General features: G+C 47.3%; 1 protein-coding gene across 2 annotated transcripts in view; it reads right to left on the reverse strand.

Moving 5' to 3' along the window:
* Positions 1–6,407: 6,407 nt before the first annotated feature.
* Positions 6,408–21,407, reverse strand: part of LOC115098235 (protein-glutamine gamma-glutamyltransferase 5-like) — a 74,093-nt gene continuing 59,093 nt past the window's right edge. For both annotated transcript variants that reach the window (XM_029614701.1, XM_029614700.1), the window contains 2 exons: positions 17,117–17,250; positions 6,408–7,251 (listed from right to left, as the gene is read on the reverse strand). In XM_029614701.1, the coding sequence (XP_029470561.1) occupies positions 7,098–7,251; positions 17,117–17,250 (288 nt within the window). In that variant the 3' untranslated portion in view covers positions 6,408–7,097. The remainder of the gene's footprint in view (positions 7,252–17,116; positions 17,251–21,407) is intronic.

Consider the following 21,407-nt stretch of genomic DNA (forward strand, 5'->3'; position numbering starts at 1 on the left):
AGGCTCAGCTTAGGAGCACACACAATCAGATCTTTTATTAGACAGTAATGGTGAGCCACCAGAGGTGGTGGTAGTGAGCTGGAATATAGCCCGGTTGGGCTTGTAGTCCCTCAGGCTCTGGAACAGCAATCCCACAATGGCTGTGCTGTAGTGGAGAGAAACTGATATCGTGAGTAGCAGCAGTGAATGCAGAGTTCAGGATTAGAACCTCGTTGGTAATGTACTCACGCAGCGGTCTCTCAGAATGGAGCCCAGGAGCTGAAGTAAAGTCAGGCCCTCGAGGAGCGAGTACCTGGTTCCAGGGAACAGCTCTGAGAGAGACAGATGGTAACTCAATGATGGTATAGGCAGCGGTGTCTTCCAGGCAGAAGTGAAGTCCAGGTAGCGAGTCCAGGAACATGGGCCCTCGAGGAGCGAGTACCGGTTCCAGACAGCGACCTGAAAGAGAAAAGAGAGAGAGGCCCCCGAGGAGCAGGTATCCCAATAGAGTAGTCCAAGTGGAGGCAGAGTAGCTAGGTTCGGAGAAGGAATCCCATCCAAAGGAGTTCCAACCTTTTCCGTTCCGTACCTTGCTAACCCGTAAGCTAGCAATTGCATAGGCTATTTGTATCCTGGATGCATGAGGTCATCACAGGGGGACGCCTCTGAGGTTCGCACCACTGAAGGTACCTGAAGCAGGGCTGCGCGGTGCGTGCGCCCTTCAGCAGCTGAACAGCATGGCGGGAGGCAGCGCCCAAGCCAGTCCAGGGACGCCAGAGAGGACGGCAGGAAGACGCCGCGGCAGCTAAACGTCCGTCAACCTCAGGAGGAATTGCCAAAGAGGTAAGGAGGGCGGAGTGGATACGTCGGGCAGCGACGGTTGCAACACTGTTGAACTCACCTCAGGCTTGCTCGTTGCATCAGACAGCTACAGACTGCCGCCCTGACACTGAGCGCTGCCACCTCAAAAATCATTTTGAGATGAACCTCGAGCTTCCTGTCCTAGAGATCTTTAAGAACCGCTGCTCCTGCCTCCAGAATAGTTGTCCGTTTGGTGACAGCTGACACCGAAGCATCCACCTTCGGATCTTTGAGAAGCTCCAAGGACTCCTCGGGCAGAGGATAGAGCTTATCCATTGCTCGCCCCACTCGCAGGCTCGCCTCCGGAGTATCCCACTCTCAAAACATAAGTTGCAGGAGCATCGGATGGAAAAGGAAAGTCCTAGCTGGACAACGTAGCCTGCTAGGACAGGGTCCAAGGAATCCAAGATGGCCACCATTCCCACCGATTCCCATCAATGCGCTGTTGACCCGCACTGCAGGACCTAGCTGGGGGCCTCCCTGCTGCACTTGATGGACCCTTCCCTCCAGGGAGGCACAGAGAACACAGGCCATTGCGGGAGAGCTGCGTAACCGGTTCCCTGCAGGCCAAGCAAAGCAACGCACATGGCATGGCCGGCGAGGTAAGAGGTTCGGGAGAGAAAGAAAACTGCCTCCGGAGCCTGGGAGGATGCGAGGACACAGGCCAGTGGGGAGCCGCGCAGAAATAAACAACAGCTTGCCGACTTTCTATTTTTTTTTTTTAAAGTGGCCTCACCAGAGGAATGAGACGTCTCTGGGAAGAAGGGGGAGGGACCAGACCACCGGTACTCACCAAAGGCGTCGCTCCAGGCAGAGTCTCAACGGGCAAAAGAGCTGACAGGGCCTCCAACCCCTGCAACCAGGGGAGGTGGTCCCACCAAGACCTGCCAAACCCCTGGGAGGAACGGAACTCCTCGTCTGTCCTCAGACTTTTTACTCCTGATTTTTTTTTTTTTTAATTCCTGCTTGATCAAGCATTAGTTGAGGAGAGGACAAACCCCTCTCTTTTTCTTTTTTTTTGATTTAACAATTTTAATTCAGGACCACAGGTTCTGCCACCTTCATCTGCTGGAGACAAGGAAATACTGAAGGGTTGTAGGTGGCACACCATATTAAGAAGGGGTGCTCTTCAAGTTTTTCTCTGTCTCCGTCTGCTGGAAGAGAGGCATAACCCAGAAGTCTGGACTGATCTGGGTACGTACAGGGAAATGTCATTTATATGTACAAACTGTGTATGATTTTAACCTGAAAACCATTCTGTTCTATTGTGGATGACTGGTTATATAAATGCTTGTAAATAAATAAATACATGTATGTTTCACATTGTGTTACGATTGGGCAATCGTCAGGTGTAGTGAACACCATCTGCAGGAGTGACTCCAGGTAGAGAGAAACAGGGGTTGCCAGAGAGCCTCTGATAATGGCTGGGGAGGAATATGGTGCAGGCAAGAGTGTATAGAACTGGGTAATGGCTGGAACCTGTGGAGCTGAGTACTGGCTGGCAAGGAGTCTGGTGCTGGCTGGAACCTGTGGAGCTGGATGCTAGCTGGAAGGTGTCTGTGGTGCTGGGAGCTGGCTGGAGGGAGTCTGATGCAGGCTGAGGGAATCTTTAATACAAGGTGTGTGGAAGTAAGGGTGAACTAGAGACACAGGAGCAGCATGTAGGTATGTGTGGAAGTGAATGTAGGTACGCGTGGTCTGAACACTGGAACTGGGTGCAGGTATGGGTGGAATCAGGATAGCATGCAGGTAAGTGTGAGACTGACTGTAGGTATGTGTGACTGGACTGAGGGAACCCGGAGAGGCAAGACAGACAATGAATAGACAGACTAACCAGACAGCACTAACACTGAACATAAAACACAAAAGCCCAAAGGCAGCAATGCAAGACAGACTGCCCGAAGGCAATATAGCAAGGCAGAAGCCCAAAGGCAGCAGAGAGGAGGCTAGAGCAGGGAGTCCAAACGAGCTCGATGCCAAAGCACTGAGGCATTGGCTAGGCAGGGTTATATAGGAAGTCCAGGTCATGGAGCAGATAGGTAAACCAGAGTGGGCCAGCCAAGAGAGCGTACTCGTGAGGGACCTCTGGTGGTGAGGCGGCTGCACAGCAGCCATAGTCGTAACACATTGGGAGGGGCGGGACAGTAGGGAGTAAGCTGAGATATGTAGCCTGTGCTTCTGCAGATGGCTACCAAATGGGTTCCATAACAAAATGGACAAGATAAGCCTGTCTTGGGTTTCTCCAATTTCACACATGATATTGTCATCTTGATATCCCTAGGATAAAGCAAATCTGCAAGTTCTCAGAGTGCTCAGAACCGATCCATTGACTTGGCCAATACCCATGTTTAAAATGTGCATTGTTGCCTTTATCCAGGGGATGGAACAACTAAAGTAAAAACAAAATGAAATCTTAATGTGGAAATAGTAATTTAATCCGGGACACTGATCATGAAATTATAATATAATCATATTGTGGAAAAGCAACCAATGATAAATCTGAGAAGTCAGCAAGCTGTCCTATTCTCAAAGATTGACTTCTGCAATTCCATTCTGCTAGGTCTACCCACCTCATCAACCAAACCGCTTCAGATGCTTCAAAATGCAGCGGCCAGAATATTGACAAACTCAGACAGAAGAGACCACATCACCCCAATCCTAAAAAACCTTCACTGGCTTCCTATTCGTTTCCGAATTCTACACAAGTCCCTCACTATTATCCACAAAACCATCCACAACCAAGCATCTCTTAACCTTCAACTCCCACTCAGACTTCATACCTCATCAAGACCAATCAGAGAGGCCTACAGAGGATCCCTACACGCCCCTCCAACCAAAGTGACACACCACATAACCACAAGAGAACGGGCCTTCTCCACAGCGGGCCCAACCATTTGGAACACCATGCCCACTGAAAGACAAGAACCCTGCCTAATGACTTTTAGAAAAAGGCTTAAGACCTGGTTATTTCAACAAGCCTTTACATAAATTTACTGATTACCAGAACTAAGGCCCCGAGGCACCGCAATGAATATTTCTAGAACTCGTAGAACTCTCCTAATAACTGGCGTTATGTTTCAAGTTACCTTTGCTCTGTCTTCTTCTTACCCGAGTTTGCGCACCCCCGTTTTATTGTAACTCTTTACTTTTTTACTTCTTTACTATGTTAACATATTTAAGTTATCGTTCCCCAGTTTTCTGTAAACCGACATGATATGACTCGGTCATGAATGCCGGTATAAAAAAGCATCAAATAAATAAATAAATAAATAAAAAGTATGCGCACTAAACTTACTGGCTTATTTGAATGGATGCAATTAATAGCCTCACACAGCAACATTCTGTTTTTTTTAATGTTATGTCTATTGATTTTTAAATAATTACAAAAATTTTCATCTTTGTACAGAAAACAAGAAATCAAACATATCCAGTTACCACATTAATAATTTCCAGAAATCAAATCTTTAATCTAGTCCCCCAAATAAAAATTGTGGGGGAGCTCAGTTATAAATTCTTATACAATCAAATAATCAAAGGAAAATGCCATTAACTTGCATTCGTATTATCCCTTCTAACATGCTAGGTAATTGGACTTTCAGTAGGCATTGATGTAGTCATTGCCCTTCTATGAGAATTAAGCCACGCTTTCAGTTGTTCAGGGATTAAAAACACATAGGTATTATTATTATATTTGATGATACATTTACAAGGGTATCTAAGCTGATATGTAGTCCCCAACTCTCTAGTTTCCTGTCTAAGGGTCAGGAAACCTTTCCTCCTTTCCCGCGTGGTCTTTGCCAGATAAGGGAGGATATGGACAAATTGGCCCATAAAGTTGACCCGCATAAATTGAAAATAATTCCTCATTATCAAACCCATATCTTGTTCATATATGAAAGAAATCAACAGGGTGGCTCTCGCGATGATCTCTACAGTCGAAGATTCAAGAAAGTCAGTCAGATTCCCCAGGTCCATTTGATTTTGTGTCATCTTTTCTCTCGAGCGAAAAGTAGACATTATTGAAGAATGGTATATCTTCCATAGGAATCTGTAGTGTTTCATTCAAATATCTACGCAAGGTTACTCTTGGTTGTTCCCCTATTATTTTGGGGAAATTTAACAGCCTTAAGTTAAGCCTTCTTAACGGTTCTCCAAAAGCTCTGGGGTAGATTTTATAAATTTGCGCGAGCGCGTACTTTTGTTCGCGCACCAGGCGCAAACAAAAGTACGCTGGATTTTATTAGATACTCGCGGCTTATAAAATCCGGGGTTGGCGTGTGCAAGGGGGTGCACATTTGTGCAACTTGCGCGCGCAGCCTCGGAGGGAACTTTCTTTCCACCCCCCCGCACCTTCCCCTCCCTTCCCCTACCTAACCCACCCCCCCAGCCCTATCTAAACCCCCTCCACCTTTGTTGCCAGATTTACGCCTGCCGAAAGCAGGCTGGCGCACCATCACCCGACCCGGGGGCTGGTCCGGAGGCCTTGACCATGCCCCCGGGGCGGCGCCATGCCCCCGGTCCTGCCCCCTGACCCTGGACACGCCCCCTCCCCCGCCCCTTTTATGAAGCCCCGGGACTTACGCGAGTCCCGGGGCTCTGTGCGCGCCGGCGGCCTATGCCTATGCAAAATAGGTGCGCGAGTGCCCTGCGCGCGTAAATCCGGCCAGATTTACGCGCACAGGGCTTTTAAAATCCGGCCCTCTGTTTTCTTATTTAAAGTGATACAATCCTGAATCATGGCTGTTTGCACTCTTTGTATTTCTTTCATTTGACTTTCAAGCAATTGTATTTTATTTGCTTGCTCATTTATTCTTTTATCCTGTTCTTGGGTTACTATTTCCAACCTCGAGGAAATCTGAGATATTTGATTCATACAACTATGCAGGACCAAGTTTTGGTGGGCCATATAGCAACATTCTACAGTGACAATCATACATAAGGCCTGCTTGTTCTTCAGACTTGCATGTACGGTGCCATTTATTATTCAAGAAATGATCATTACACTACTTCATTAATGTACATTCTCTCTTGGCAAAATAGCTGATGAATGCATGCTCTAAAAACCAATGCATGCTCTAAAAACCAATGGTCATTATTTCTGATATAATTGCGATGGAGAAGGTACAGAGAAGGGCTACCAAAATGATAAGGGGAATGGAACAACTCCCCTATGAGGAAAGACTAAAGAGGTTAGGACTTTTCAGCTTGGAGAAGAGACGACTGAGGGGGGATATGATAGAGGTGTTTAAAATCATGAGAGGTCTAGAACGGGTAGATGTGAATCGGTTATTTACTCTTTCGGATAGTAGAAGGACTAGGGGACACTCCATGAAGTTAGCATGGGGCACATTTAAAACTAATCGGAGAAAGTTCTTTTTTACTCAACGCACAATTAAACTCTGGAATTTGTTGCCAGAGAATGTGGTTCGTGCAGTTAGTATAGCTGTGTTTAAAAAAGGATTGGATAAGTTCTTGGAGGAGAAGTCCATTACCTGCTATTAAGTTCACTTAGAGAATAGCCACTGCCATTAGCAATGGTTACATGGAACAGACTTAGTTTTTGGGTACTTGCCAGGTTCTTATGGCCTGGATTGGCCACTGTTGGAAACAGGATGCTGGGCTTGATGGACCCTTGGTCTGACCCAGTATGGCATTTTCTTATGTTCTTATGTTCTTATGTTCATTTGTGGAAATACTGTTCAACCCCAAGCTAGAAACAGAATCCGCTTTTGAAATACATTCAGCTCAGTTGAGTCAAACCATTGTAAAACCAGTGAAATTTTGTCTTGTAGAACGATGGACACTAAAGAATCAGATTTTTTTTCTTTTTACAGCTATTCCAAAATCAGGAGAATGAGAAATGAATGAGGACAACAAACATTAAAAAAAAACATGCTCCTGTACTCAATGGAAGGGTAATTTGGTCAATGAAATGGAGAACAAAAATATAAAGTTGAGATCAGTCCTCTCTGCATTCATGGGCATTGGGGACCAATGGGAATTCAGGATGGGATGATAGGCCACAGACCTCGTCGTCAGTTTGCTTGTCTTGTACTGATGAATCTTGCCTCGGCAGACTAAGTAAAAAGTCTAGAGAATGACAATGACATTGCCACATTACTTTTGCTCAATAATCCTTGGGAGAATTTGCCACAGGTTTTCTCTACATCGGCTTTTTTTTCCAATCAAATCAATGTGGATCCCCAGCATGATGGAAAAAGCAATTTGCTGAACTAAGAGTCAGGATTTAGGAGCATTTAATATCCTCTAGCTACTGTGATATTCTTGTATCCTTTGCAAATGTTGGACTTGTTGGCGTTGAGAATAACTTGCAGCTGCTTCTGCCCAGATTTGAAAGGGTACATGTAGAAATGGATACATGATGTCTCACGAGGTTTCAAGGGCTTGATACTAAAACACATCGAAAATTTGGGTAAGACAAAATGAACAAGAGGAATTTTATCTTGATCTCATTTTAAAACAGTGTTTTATATTCAGAAGAAAAGGTCCCTTTAATATAACAGATTATCTTGTATCACACAGACTTTTTTTTTAAATTCTAGATCTCACTGTTTCAACACTAGAACAGAAAATTGTTCTATTGTTGGGAAATAATAGATGCACTTAGGGCCTCATTTTCAGAAGTATCGCAGACCTGCGATACTTTAGAAGATGAGGGGCAGGGAACCGAAACAGGGGGAGGGCCTGCGCTAGCCGGCAGCGATCTCACCGTCGCGGTGAGATCGCTGCCGGTTTCGCACCCAATAGCGCCACCATGGGAGGTGTAGCTATTGGGAGCGAAAGCTGCCATGAAAAGGCACTTACCTTTTCGCTGTCCACGGCGTCAGCACAGAGTCGGCACCGGTGACGCCCTGACTCCTCCTCTTCCGGGGCCGACTCCGCCCCGACTCTACCCCCATCCTGGTATCACATGTGATAAGGGACCTTGCCGCCCGTGCAGCCCTCTTGAGTATCAGGGGGCGGGGCTTAGCCGCGCCGAGAGGACGCCGCGGCCATCTTGGAAAGTAGCAGCACTGCCGCGGAGGTGGCCTACCGATGCCAGCCTCGGCGTCCGTGCTTGGGCCTTCTGCGAAGGTGAGCGACCAACCCCCGGTTGCGGTCTGCCGCGGCCGGCGGTCATAACAGTACCCCCTCCTTTAGGCCTCCCCCTAGAAGGCTTGGGCTTCCCAGGGTGACTGATGTGGAAATTTCTGAGGAGATCCTTGTCCAAGATGTTCGTAGCAGGCTCCCAAGAATTCTCCTCTGGGCCGAATCCCTCCCAAGCCAGAAGATACTCCCATTTACGACCTCGCCTGCGAACATCAAGAACCTCTCAAACTTGATAAGTATCTTCTTCTGCCCTCAATGAAGAAGAAACAGGAACCTTCCGAGAGGGCCAATTGAGGAGTAACGGCTTCAAGAGAGAAACGTGAAATGAGTTGTGAATGCGTAGGGTAGCCGGGAGGCGTAATCGATAAGACACTGGACCTAATTGTTTGATTACCGGGAAAGGCCCGATGTACCGAGGGGCTAGGCGCATCGAGGGAACCCGTAAATGGATATATCTGGTACTGAGCCAGACCTTATCTCCAGGACGAAAACATGGTGCTGGTCTCCGATGTTGGTCGGCAAATTTCTTTGCGGTCAGTGCCGCTCTCCGTAACATTCGTTGAGTACGTGTCCAAAGTTTTTCAAAGTGGGTGGCGGTGAGCTGGGCCGCTGGAGAGGGGACAGGCAAAGGTAGCGGTACTGGCGGAGCAGGTTGGTGACCACAGACAATTTGAAATGGAGAGGCCCCAGTCGAAGTACAGGAATGGAAATTATGGGAAAATTCTGCCCAGGGCAGCAAAGCCGCCCAGTAATCCTGCCGGGTGTTGACGTAAGAGCGCAGGAATTGTTTCAGAGCTCGATTAGTCCTCTCTGCCTGCCCGTTGGCCTGAGGGTGGAAAGCAGTGGTGAAGTCCAGTGCAATCTGAAACTTGGTATCGAGGCTTCGCCAATATCGAGCCGTGAATTGAGACCCCCGATCAGACGTGATGTGCTGGGGTACACCGTGGAGGCGAAAAATATGTGACATAAATAGCTGTGCCAATTGGGGAGTGGAGGGAAGGGCGGGCAGTGGTGTAAAGTGGGCCATCTTAGAGAATCTATCAACCACTACCCATATTACCGTATGTCCCTCGGAGGCTGGGAGATCGACAATAAAGTCGGTGGAGATGTGTGTCCATGGTCTAGTGGGCATTGGAAGTGGTTGCAACTGACCCCAGGGTTTCCCTGTAGGGTTCTTGTGCTGCGCACAAACAGGGCAAGAGTCAACATACGCTCGAATGTCCTTGTGCATCTCCGGCCACCAATAGTGTTGTTGAAGCAGATCCTGTGTTCGTCTATGTCCAGGGTGCCCAACCACCTGAGAGTCATGTCCCCATTTTAAAACTTTATTGCGGAGCCTCTTGGGTACCACTGTCTTGCCGATTGGAACCGTGAAGGTCATTGAAAGAATGACACGGGCCGGGTCAATAATGTACTGTACAGGTTCTTCTGCGTCTTCCGTGATAAATGCTTATAGTCGTTCTACAATTCTTCCCCTTTCATATCCAAGTTATTTTTCCATGTTTTTTGTAACTTTCTCACATCCAAAATATTGTTATAATATTTGTTAAGTTTCATACTATATTTGTTCTTGTATTGGGAAATGTTCTTTACTTTGTTACTCTCTGCCTTTACTCACATTGTTAATTGTAAACCGGGTTGATGTGATTCCTATCATGAAACTCGGTATAATAAAAATAACAAATAAAATAAAAAATAAAAATAAATAAAAATGATCGCGATAGTGCATCAGCTTTAATATTCTTGCTTGCTGGTCGATATCTTAATTCAAAGTCGAAACGTGTAAAAAATAACGCCCAGGGGCTTGACGCGGGTTCAGGCGATGGGCTTGTTGCAAATACGTCAGGTTTTTGTGATCTGTAAAAACTGTGATCCGATGTTGAGCCCCTCTAACCACTGACGCCACTCTTCAAATGCAAGTTTGATGGCTAACAACTCTTTATCGACAATGGAATAATTGCGTTCCGCAGGAGAAAATTTCTTTGAAAAATAGGAACAAGGGTGGAATTTCCCGACTGCATCATTCTGACTCAGAACTGCTCCAACCCCCTCTGTAGAAGCATCCACCTCCACCGTGAACGGACGTCTGGGATCTGGGTGGCGGAGACAGGGTTGCCGTAGAAAAGCGTCCTTGAGAGTTTGGAATGCTTCTATAGCTTCTACTGGCCAGATTTTGATGTTAACCCCCTTACGTGTTAGTGCAGATAGTGGTGCGGTTAGTGTAGAAAAATTCTTGATGAAATGACGATAATAGTTAGCAAAACCTAGAAAACGTTGGAGTGCTCGTAGACCATTGGGTTGAGGCCATTCTTGTATACATTTTACTTTGGTCGGATCCATTTGGAAACCTTGTTTTGAGATAATATATCCTAAAAAAGGTAATGACTCTGCTTCAAAGATTAGCATATAAACGATGTTCCCTTAAGAGTTGCAACACTTGCATCACATGTTGGCGATGCAACTGTAGGTCCCTGAAAAAGATTAGAATATCATCAAGATAAACAATCACACAGATATATAATACGTCTTGAAAAATCTCATTAGTAAAGTGTTGAAAGACAGCAGGAGCATTCGTTAGTCCAAAGGGCATAACTAGATATTCATAGTGTCCATCTCTGGTGTTGAATGCTGTTTTCCACTCGTCTCCTTCCCAAATCCGAACTAGGTTATAAGCCCCACGCAGGTCCAATTTGGAGGATACTTGAGCTCCTTGCAGACGATCAAACAGCTCCGCAATAAGAGGCAGGGGATAACGATCCTTAATGGTGATAGTGTTGAGCCCACGAAAGTCAATGCAAGAGCGTAAAGTTCCATCCTTCTTTTCAACAAAGAAAAAACCGGCCCCCGCAGGAGAGGTGGATTGATGGATGAACCCCTTCTGTATATTGTCCTGGATGTATTCCGACATTGCCTGTGTCTCTGCGGCAGATAAAGGATAAACCCTACCACGCGGTAGTGTGGATCCTGGAACCAATCTGAAAGCACAGTCAAATTCTCGATGCGAAGGTAAGATATCCGCGGCCTCTTTGGAGAAAACATCTGCAAATTGTTCGTATTGAGGGGGTAGCTTCTGCAGTACCGAGGTGCAGACGAAACCAGAATCGGAAGTAGTTCTCTGTAAGCAGGTCCCATGGCATCCGGACCCCCATTGGGTAAGTCTTAAAGATGTCCAGTCAAATTGGGGATTATGGCGTTGCAGCCAGGGGATACTGAGAACTACTGGGTGAATGGCTTTGCTGAGGACGTAGAAGATGATTTGTTCAGTATGGTCAGGTGCAATATGGCAGTTAATTGGTTCCGTCTGATGCGTTATCTTCCCTGGTAATGGTTCGCCGTGGATAGATGAGATAATCAAAGGTGTGGAACAGAGTTGAGTGGGAATCTAGAGTTGATCCACTAGTTCTTGTATTATGAACTCTCCCCCCGCACCAGAGTCTATTAAAGCCAAAGTGTTAAATTCATGTCCATTGATGTCAATGGTAACTTGTACAGTGAGTGGGGGAGATGGGGATACAAGACCTAGAGTGACTCCCCCTGAGCACTCTAGGCTTTGGAGTTTCCCAGCCGAATAGGGCATGTGGCTATACGATGACCAGATCCTCCACAATAGAGACAAAGGCCTGCCTTGCGACGTCTCAGACGTTCTTCGGGGGTTAGAGGTCTTCGGCCTAATTGCATGGGTTCAGCTGCAGGTCCCTCGGAAACGGAAGGCTCTCGTGGAGTAGTGGAGGTGGAGGGCGGGACATAAGGAATAGCCGGGAGTCTCCATGATCCTAGCGCTTCCCGGGCCCTTTCTTGCAGCCGTCTGTCAATCCTGGTAGCCATTTCTATTACAGTATCTAAGGAGGATGGAAGTTCTCGAGCGGCTAGCTCATCTTTAATTCTGGCAGATAGTCCGTCCAGATAAACTGATCACAGAACAGGTTCTTCCCAATGAAGTTCCATGGCCAGCGTCCGAATCTCAATGTTGTAATCCGTAATGGATCGTCCTCCTTGACGGAGATGCAAAAGGTCAGAACTGGCAACAACTTGCTTCCCTGGTTCCTCAAACATAGTTCGAAACAGTTCGAGGAATCGTGGTAGATCCTGCAATACTGGATCCGAGCGCTGCCAAAGTGGAGAGGCCCAGGCCAGAGCTTTACCTTCCAGTAAAGATAAAATATAGGTGGTTTTGGTTATATCATCCGGAAACAGAGTTCTTTGCAGACGAAAATGCATGCCACACTGATCCAGAAATCCTAAGCATAGACAAGGATCCCCAGCATATTGAGGAGGAGCAGGTAGTGGAATAACAGGCAGATGGAATCCTTGTGTAACCGGTGGAACTGGTACCGGTGGAGGAATGGGAGCCGGAGGGCTGGAATGAGTTGCGACTACAGCGTCAAGCCGAGCATTGAGTCGTTCTATGGAGGCTGCCATAGATTCTAACATACTCTGTTGCTCCATGATCCTCTGAGCCAAACCAGGAACTGCTCTTAGGGCGGAGGCCTCGGCCAGGTCCATGGCCTTGGCTTATTGTTCTGATTTGGAAGGTGGACCCTTGGTCCGGCGATGAAGGTAGTTCTATCATCGGAAGACGAGGCCAAACACAAGGATCACTGGAAAGGCTCGATGAAGGTCTGGATGCAGGTGCCTCCTGCAGGTCGTTTAATCCAGATAGCTGGCGCCTCCAGCAGATCGTGGAAACAGAAGCTGGCGCCTCCAGCAGGTCGTGGAAACAGAAGCTGGTGCCTCCAGCCGGTCGTGGAAAACAGAAGCTGGCGCCTCCAGCAGGTCGTGAGAGCAAACGGTACCACAGCCAGTCCAGGGATCAAGAGCCAGAACACTCCGCAGCCAGTCCAAGGGTCGAGAGCCAGAAAGTACCACAGCCAGTCCAGGGATCAAGAGCCCGAATATTCCGTAGCCAGTCCAAGGGTCGAGAGCCAAGCAGGAACGTCAGCCAATCCAGGAGTCACCACACGGAGGAACAAAACAGGAACAACGAGCAGGAAACACCACCAGAGCCACGAAGCCAAGGCAAGGTCTGACGGCTCAGATCTTGCCTTAAATAGTTTACAGAAGATGGAGCCTGCAGGAAGCAACCCCCCTAACTTCCTGTAGGGGTTCCTTTAAGGCCAGGTTCTTGCCGCCCGCGCAGCCCTGGTGAATATCAGGGGGCGGGGCTTAGCCGCGCTGAGAGGACACCGCAGCCATCTTGGAAAGTAGCAGCACTGCCGTGGAGGCGGCCTGCCGACGCCAGCCTCGGCGTCTGTGCTTGGGCCTTCTGCGAAGGTGAGCGACCCACCCCTGGTCGCGGTCTGCCACGGCCGGCGGTCATAACAGTGACTGTGGTTGTGCAGTTGTCCATGCAAGGAAAAGAGTGAATGATGTTGCAGTCCTCAGTGAAACAGCATTCACCAATAGTCATTCAATGAAAAACTTCGGCTGCCGAAGCTGGTGCCAGCGGCAGAGTTGTTGACTCACCATAAAGCACTTAGAAAGATTAGAGTAATGTACTTACTGCAATCTGGAAGCATGGAAATGAGAGTTACCATTTTACCTGTGACTTCTGAAGAAAGTTGGTACTTTTGAGGTCCAGGATGTGCGGAGAGTAACTACTTTCTGTTGAAAGAAAGAATAGTGTAATTAAAACTCCCCGACCCCCCTCCCTTCCCCCCTATGCGCTTCGTAGCACTTGGGGGACTGTACCGGGACTTTGGTACAAGGTGGGGTGGCCGCTCTGATATCTGGCCAGATGGGAGACTGGGGGGTGTCCCAGTGGAATGGCTGAAGTAATCTGGATATCATGTAAGCTCCCACAGGAGTGTGAGCGGTAAAGTCGTACCCACATTTCTGTGTGCTGTACAAGGCGACACTAAGACCTGACGTCAGGCTTCAAGGTGGACTTGTACTTGATGCAATATTTGCTGAAGCTCGTGTTTAGCAGATCAGCGAACGCACCTGAACCTTGGTTTTGAAGCAGGAACCAGAGGACAGAGCATTAATCAGTACAGAGCCTCATTGCTGAAAAGGGAGGAAGCCCTGATGCAATCCCAAAGAAATGATAGAGGGGTTCTCTTGGTATTGTGGCTAACATAGCTAGCATAGCGATATGTGACACTAATACAGTTCTTGAAAGGCACATGACCCAGAACTTTTCGAACCAGGTGGTCCGAATTAGAGAACACATCTCAAAGGGAATGCCGCAGAAGCGGGTACTTACCATCCGACGTGGATCGCCACAGGACGAGCCGGTAAAGATTGCTGGCTCCGTCGATCTCCAGAGTCCTCGAGGGGTAAGCCGTGGACGTAAATGTCCGCCTCACTCTGAAACCTGGGATGGTGGCACAGGTACAGAGGAGACAGGCCGGGCGTGATTGGCATTTCGACTGCTATTGAAAACAGAGGGCCAGAATCCCGCACCACTTGACGGTGGGGCACGCCGGGAACAGGGGAGCCGATTAACGAGCTCATGATCCCCTCCCTCATCGCAGCGGCTCGATGTATCGTGACGCCAATGCAGAATCCATCGGACCTCGATCCGGTGTTTCTGGATCACCCAGGGTTGCCAAAACTGTACGGATCAGTGCTGATGGCAGTGGTGATGTTGCTCTGCCCGAGCATTGTCCAGCATCAAGAAGGATAGCACCGATGTGCTGGATGGCGTCAGCAGCAGACGATCACTGTGTCGGCAATGATGGGTGCCACGGTGCTCAGCCCGGTCTTTCCCCAGCGCCGAGATGGAAGCCCTCGCTGTCCTGGATGGCGATCGATGACAGATTGTCAGTACACCTGCTCTGCTAATAAGGGGCTTGAAAAAGAACCCAAAGTGTGGAGCATTGTATGCAGGTGAGGGCATTACGTGGCGGTGCTATGTCAGTATTGACGGTATCGATGGCAGCCGAAGCGGCCTCGAGGGCATCGTCAAAATTGGATATAAAAAAAACATCGATGACTCGGCCAGAATAATAATGCCAGTGAAGGAGCACTGACAGCATTGGCATAGGTATCTATGGGAACAATGTGGCATCGAATAGTCGAAAAACATCGTCATTATCGAAAAGAGATACCGGCATCGACGGAGTTGGTGACCGCATCGATAGGAACATCGAAGACACTGATGGGAACAACGTGGGTGTTGAGGGCATCGATGTATGGGGCGGGCACTGACGTCCTCAGTGGCATAGCCACGGGCATCGACAGTATGGCCACAGACGTTGACGGTATCGATTGGACCGACTCGAGTAGCAAATGTGTGCGTGGAATCGGTGCCACGGACAAGGGTGTCGATGGCACTGACCCGGGCACCGATGGAATCTTGGAATCGATGTTGGCATGGACCCCATGGATGGAAGAGACACTGACATTGATGGATCCATTTTGGCATTGATGCCAGCCATGAATTTGGCATTGGCATCGATGGCATCCATGGAAAAAGTATAGGCATGAATGGCCATCGATAGAATCGACCTGGCATGGATGCCCATCGATGGAATCAACCTGGGGATCGACCTCCACCGATGGGATCGATCTGGCATCGATGTCCATCAATGGAATCGACCTGGCATTGATGTCCATCGATGGAATCGATCTGGCATCGATGTCCATCGATGGAAACCATCTGGCATCGATGCCAACCATCTGGCATTGATGGAATCAACCTGGCATCGATGCCCATTGATGGAAAGGCTCTGGACCTCGATGGAAAAGCTCTGGACATCGACGGCATCCATAATTTAAGGGATGGCATCGAGGAAAGTGACTCTGGCATCGATGGAAGTGTCCCAGGCAACGGTAGCATCGACCCGATTATGGATGGCAACGACGAGACAAGGTGTGCGTCGAGGGCATTCACCCGGGTAAGGCGGCACCGAAGGAGCCGAAGGAAAAAACAGCGCGAAGGAGTAAAAAACCTGGCAGCATTGATAAAAACGATGCAGGGAGGATGGCATCAGGGTACCGCGGGGGAGGGGTACTGATGGCACCTAAAAATCCAGGGCGGTCTGAGGAGGGGTACCTTTGGTAGCGATGGGGCATCGACTGCGCGAGGGTACCGGGGAACAAAGGACCCGAAACTAAAGGGGCCCTGGTGGTAATGGAAACCGTTGAAGTCCCTGTCCCACTAGCGCTAATAACCAAGCAGAGTGTCACAGGCTATGTGTAGCTAACTGAAAAAATAGGGAGAGGGAAGGCCTCAGTCGGTTAGCAGGCCAGAAGGTGACAGGAACCGACCGAAAAAATTAGTCAAAGTACTCACCGAGCATCGTAAAAACGTACGCGGAGGGAGACCCGTGCAGGGAAAAGTGTCTATTGAAGTAAAAAGTAAAGTGTTTCCATGAGGAAAAAAGTTAAAATTTCCTCACAGAGCTACCCAACCGCTATGCTTACTGCAGAGCGGAAAAAAGATGACTGAGGGAGACACCTGTGGCTCACAGGGATAATTGCAGGCTGAGCATGCTCAGTGCACTCAGTGTGCCAGTGTCAGTCAAAGCTTTGAGGAAACTTTGACAGAAAGGTTTTCCATACAGGGCTCCATCCTGTGATGTCACCCATTTGTGAGGACTACCATCCTGCTTGTCCTGTGAGAAATATATATATATATTAAAAAAAAAAAAATCAAATCAGCCTTTTAACTTAAACTCAGAAATTCCCCACACTTTATCAAGAGTTTGATCATTCTCTTGTAGGTCACTACCAGATATATTATGAATGCACTAATACATTTAAAGGACCCTAATTGTCTGCATTTCTACTCCCATAGCAATCTAAAACTTAACTAGGAACTGAAAAAATTTAAGATGAAGGCAGCAGTCCAGCAGCAAGAGGGGATCCTCCCAGTCTTTTGCATAGAGGGTCACATGTATGATTTTTTACCCACAATCCATGAAGTTTTAAATGTGCTACTTGCTAACTTCGTGGATTGCCCCCTAGTCCTTCTATTATCCGAAAGTGTAAATAACCGATTTACATCTAACCATTCTAGACCTCTCATGATTTTAAAGACCTCTATCATATCCCCTCTCAGCCATCAGTTCTCCAAGCACACATATTTCTCACTGTGGGTAAAAAATCATGCATGTGACCCTCTATGGGAGAGGAGTGGCTTCTCAATTTTCTTCCAAACAGAACCAAAGCCAAATCCTGTTTCTCATTCGGAAGCACGGGCAAGGAGATCAGTTCTGCTTACCGTATTTTCATCAGCCTCTTAATTAATCCAGTGCCTTCAATCATCAGCATGCAGTTCTCCGCTGGCTCTGAGAGAGGATTGACAAAGGTGCACTTCACTATCACCTGCTGGTTGACGACAGCCTGTCCAAGTATCTGTACAGAGAAAAGGAAAACTGATGTGCAACCGAGAAAAAAAAATCAGTGTACTCGGAAGAGTCTGCAATGAAATAAGACATAATAGTGCTTTTTCATATTTATTTAAGAGTCTTATTATTATTTCAATGGGAGAAAACACCTCTTTACTCTCAAAGCAGGCGGTCACTGTAAGTTATGTTATTTTAATGGTAGTTTTGCAAAGTTAGTTTTTTAAAATAACTAATTACCCAAAATGCAAAGTAACTAATTGCAGTCACAGGTTCTTGATTCTTTGGATCCAGTTGAAAACAAAGAGGGCACTGATCAAACTGACTAGATTGGTGTAAAGTCTCCATCTGAATTTACATACAAAAACTGTACCATTCCAATTGTAAATTATGTCAGAAATTTAGGAGTAATTATTGACTCCAGTTTATCTATGTCAAAAAATATCTCCACGGTGGTAAAAAAAAAATCATTCTTTAAAATACATTTATTAAAAAAATTAAAGCCATTACTTTTCCCAGATGACTTTCGGCCTGTACTCCAAGCCTTAATTTTAACCGGTTTAGATTATTTTTACATTGCTCTTCCTGATACTGCTCTTTGACCACTACAACTGATTCAGAACTCTGCTGCCCGTCTTATCTCTAATACTAAACGTAATGATCAAATATCCCCAATTCTCCAATCACTACACTGGCTCCCCATCAAACAATGCACATAGTTTAAAGTATTATCAGTATTATCGAGCAGGCGTAACTTCTGGAATAAAGGTAGTGGGGGTTTAGATAGGGCTGGAGGGGTGGCTTAGGTAGAGGAAGGGAGGGGAAGGTGGGGGGAGGCGGAAGGAAAATTCTCTCCGAAATCGGAGCGGCCTTGGAGGGGAGGGAATGGAGGCCGGCTGCGCGGCTCAGCGCGTGCAGGCTGCCAATTTTCCTCAGCCTTGCGCACGCCGATCCCGGATTTTAACAGATACGCACAGCTACGTGCGTATCTATTAAAATCCCGCGTACTCTTATTTGCGCCTGGTGCACGAACAAAAGTACGCGTGTGCGTAATTTTGTAAAATCTACCCCACAGTGTGGAACAAAGACAATGAAAATAGTGTTGTTTGCAGACAACTTATTGGTGCGTTTGTCTAGATCTAAAACCTCATTACCTAAATTGATGGATCTATTACATAAATTTACTGTAATATCTAGTCTTAAAATGAATATGGGAAAATTGCTAGTGTTGGATATCTCTGGGAAGCTGCAAAGTCGGTGGGAGGGTGAATTCCCCTTAAGGTGGGCTGGTGAGGATATTACTTACTTAGGTCTTAAAATACCTAGGGACATCTCCTGGATGTATCAGGCCAATATATCTCCCTTGTTAACATCTGCAAAAAGGTTAGTGGATAGCTGGCAGCCCTTTCCCTTATCTTGGTTTGGCCAAATCCAATTGGTGAAAATGCCTAAGTAGCTATATGTCCTTCAAACCATGCATTTGTGGCTTTTGAAGAAAGTTGTCTTAGCTTGGAATAAAATAATTTCTTGCTTTATTTGGAATGGGAAGAAACTCTGTATGAGATTAACAGGACTTCAGTATCATCTTGGGGATGGTGGTTTAAAATTGCCCAATTTGCACATTTATAATGCACATTTATAAGCCAGTCCCTAGCCAGGGGCATTGTATCGGACCTTAAAATAAATAAAAGTCTAGTATCTCAATAGGCATCGTTTTATATTTTACATGGTGCAACTGCAGATATACTTATTGGGGTCTGCAGTAGTTCCTTATATCTTCCTGTTTTAAATGCAGGGCGCAGGTGCAGATTAAATATAAGTTATCCTCTAGAATACTGGTTTATTTACATATTAGGGGGTAAAAGAAAATTTGGTTCTTACCTGATAATTTTCGTTCCTGTAGTACCAAGGATCAGTCCAGACTCTTGGGTTCATACATCCATGCCAGCAGGCGGAGACAGAGAAAGTAAAACTGCCACTGCTTTAACTATGCTGATGCCCCCTGCAGTTTCTCAGTATTAATCTGTACCAAAGCTGAATGCCAAACATTGTAAAAAAAACCCATGGAATTATAAACTTCTGAACAATTAAACAAAAAATTCAACTCAGATAACAAGGAACCAATAGGAAAGCAGATGACTCTCCAACTGTCTTGATCCCTGGGCGGGACTCTGGACTGATCCTTGGTACTACAGGAACGAAAATTATCAGGTAAGAACCAAATTTTCTTTTCCCTGTACGTACCGGATCAGTCCAGACTCCTGGGATGTATCAAAGGTTCCTAGACAGGGTGGGATCTGGAGAGTCCCGCGCGCAATACACTTTCGCCAAAAGACCGAGACTCCTGATCTGCCTCATCTAGGTGATAATGTCTTGCAAAAGTATGTAGCGACTTCCAAGTCGCCGCCCTACAAATCTCTTGTGGTGAAACCAAGTGAGCCTCTGCCCAAGAAGCCGACTGAGACCGGGTGGAATGAGCCCTCAAACCCTCTGGTACTGGCTTACCTTTGAGAATGTAAGCTGATCCAATAGCTTCCTTAAGCCATCTAGCAATAATGGCTTTGGAAGCTTGAAGGTCCTTCTACAGACCACTCCATAGCACAAAAAGATGGTCAGAGCACTGAAAACCATTCGTGACTTTAAGATAGCAAAGCAATGCTCTGCGGACATCTAGAAGCCGAAGCTCATGCACATGTGGCTCCGAAGCAGATAAATCCGACTGACTGATTAACATGAAAGGAAGAAATTACTTTTGGTAGAAAAGATGGAACTGTCCATAAAGACACACCCCCATCCGATATCTGAAGAAATGAATCACGACATGACAAGGCCTGCAACTCTGAAATGCACCTTGCAGAGCAGATGGCTACCAAGAAAATCACCTTCAAGGTTACATTCTTCAACGTAGCCCTCCGAATGGGTTTGAAAGGAGGCTCACATAGACCCCGAAGGACCAGGTTGAGGTTCCAAGGAGGACAAACCTTTCTCACAGGGGGACGCAAACTCTTGACCCCTTGTATAAAGCGGACCACATCCGGATGAGAGGACAAGTGATAGCCATCCACGGTTCCCCTCAAAGAGGCCAACGCTGCCACCTGGACTCTAAGGGAATTGAGAGCTAGACTCTTAACTAAGCCGTCCTGTAATAAAGATAACATTTGTGCTACCGAAGCATGCAAGACCGGAGTCCCCTTCGCCAGACACCAAGCCTCAAAGACTTTCCAGACTCGGATGTACGCCACTGAGATGGACTTCCGCCTAGACTGAAGGAGGGTAGTAATTACCGTCTCCGGGTATTCTTTTGCCCGTAAACACCTCCTCTCAAAAGCCATGGCACTAGACAAAAGTGAGCGGCCTGATTCAAAAATACAGGACCCTGGTGTAGTAGACGGGGAGATGAGTGAGTCGTAAGGGACCCTCGACCGCCAGATTTAACAGATCTGCGAACTGAGGACGGAGAGGCCACTCCAGGGCCACGAGTATCACCTCCCCTGGGTGATTCTCTATCCATCACAGTATTTTGCCCACCAGAGGCCGAGGAGGAAACATGGAGGGCAGAACCCGCTGGGGCCAGGGAAGTACCAGAGCGTCCACGCCCTCTGCGCCGTAATCTCTGCATCTGCTGAAAAACCGAGGAGCCTTTGCATTGTGACGAATTGCCATGAGATCAACCCATGGACAACCCCATGTTTCTCGAATGAGGTGCAACTCCCACTCCCCCGGATCCAGAAGCATGTGACTGAGGAGGTTGGCTTGCACATTTTCGACTCCGGCGATATGAGATGCAGAGATCTGTATCAAATGACGTTCCGCCCACCTTATCAGGTCCTGAATCTCGAGGGAGACCGCATGGCTTCGAGTGCCCCCGTCTGTTTATATACGCTACAGTGGTCGCATTGTCTGAGAGCACTCTCACTGACCGCCCTTGGAGCAAAGGCTGAAAGGCAAGCAAAGCCAAACGTACCGCCCTGGCTTCCAACCGATTGATAGACCAAGACGCCTCTATGGTCGACCAGGAGCCTTGAGCTACTTGACTCTGGCAAACTGCTCCCCAACCAGACAGACTTGCATCTGTGGTCAGGACTATCTAATCCGGAATCTCCAAAGACATCCCTTTCAAAAGGTTGGGGGTGTGGAGCCACCACGACAGACTGGCCCTGGTCTCTG

Source organism: Rhinatrema bivittatum, chromosome 8, assembly GCF_901001135.1.
Source record: "Rhinatrema bivittatum chromosome 8, aRhiBiv1.1, whole genome shotgun sequence".
Taxonomy (NCBI): domain Eukaryota; kingdom Metazoa; phylum Chordata; class Amphibia; order Gymnophiona; family Rhinatrematidae; genus Rhinatrema; species Rhinatrema bivittatum.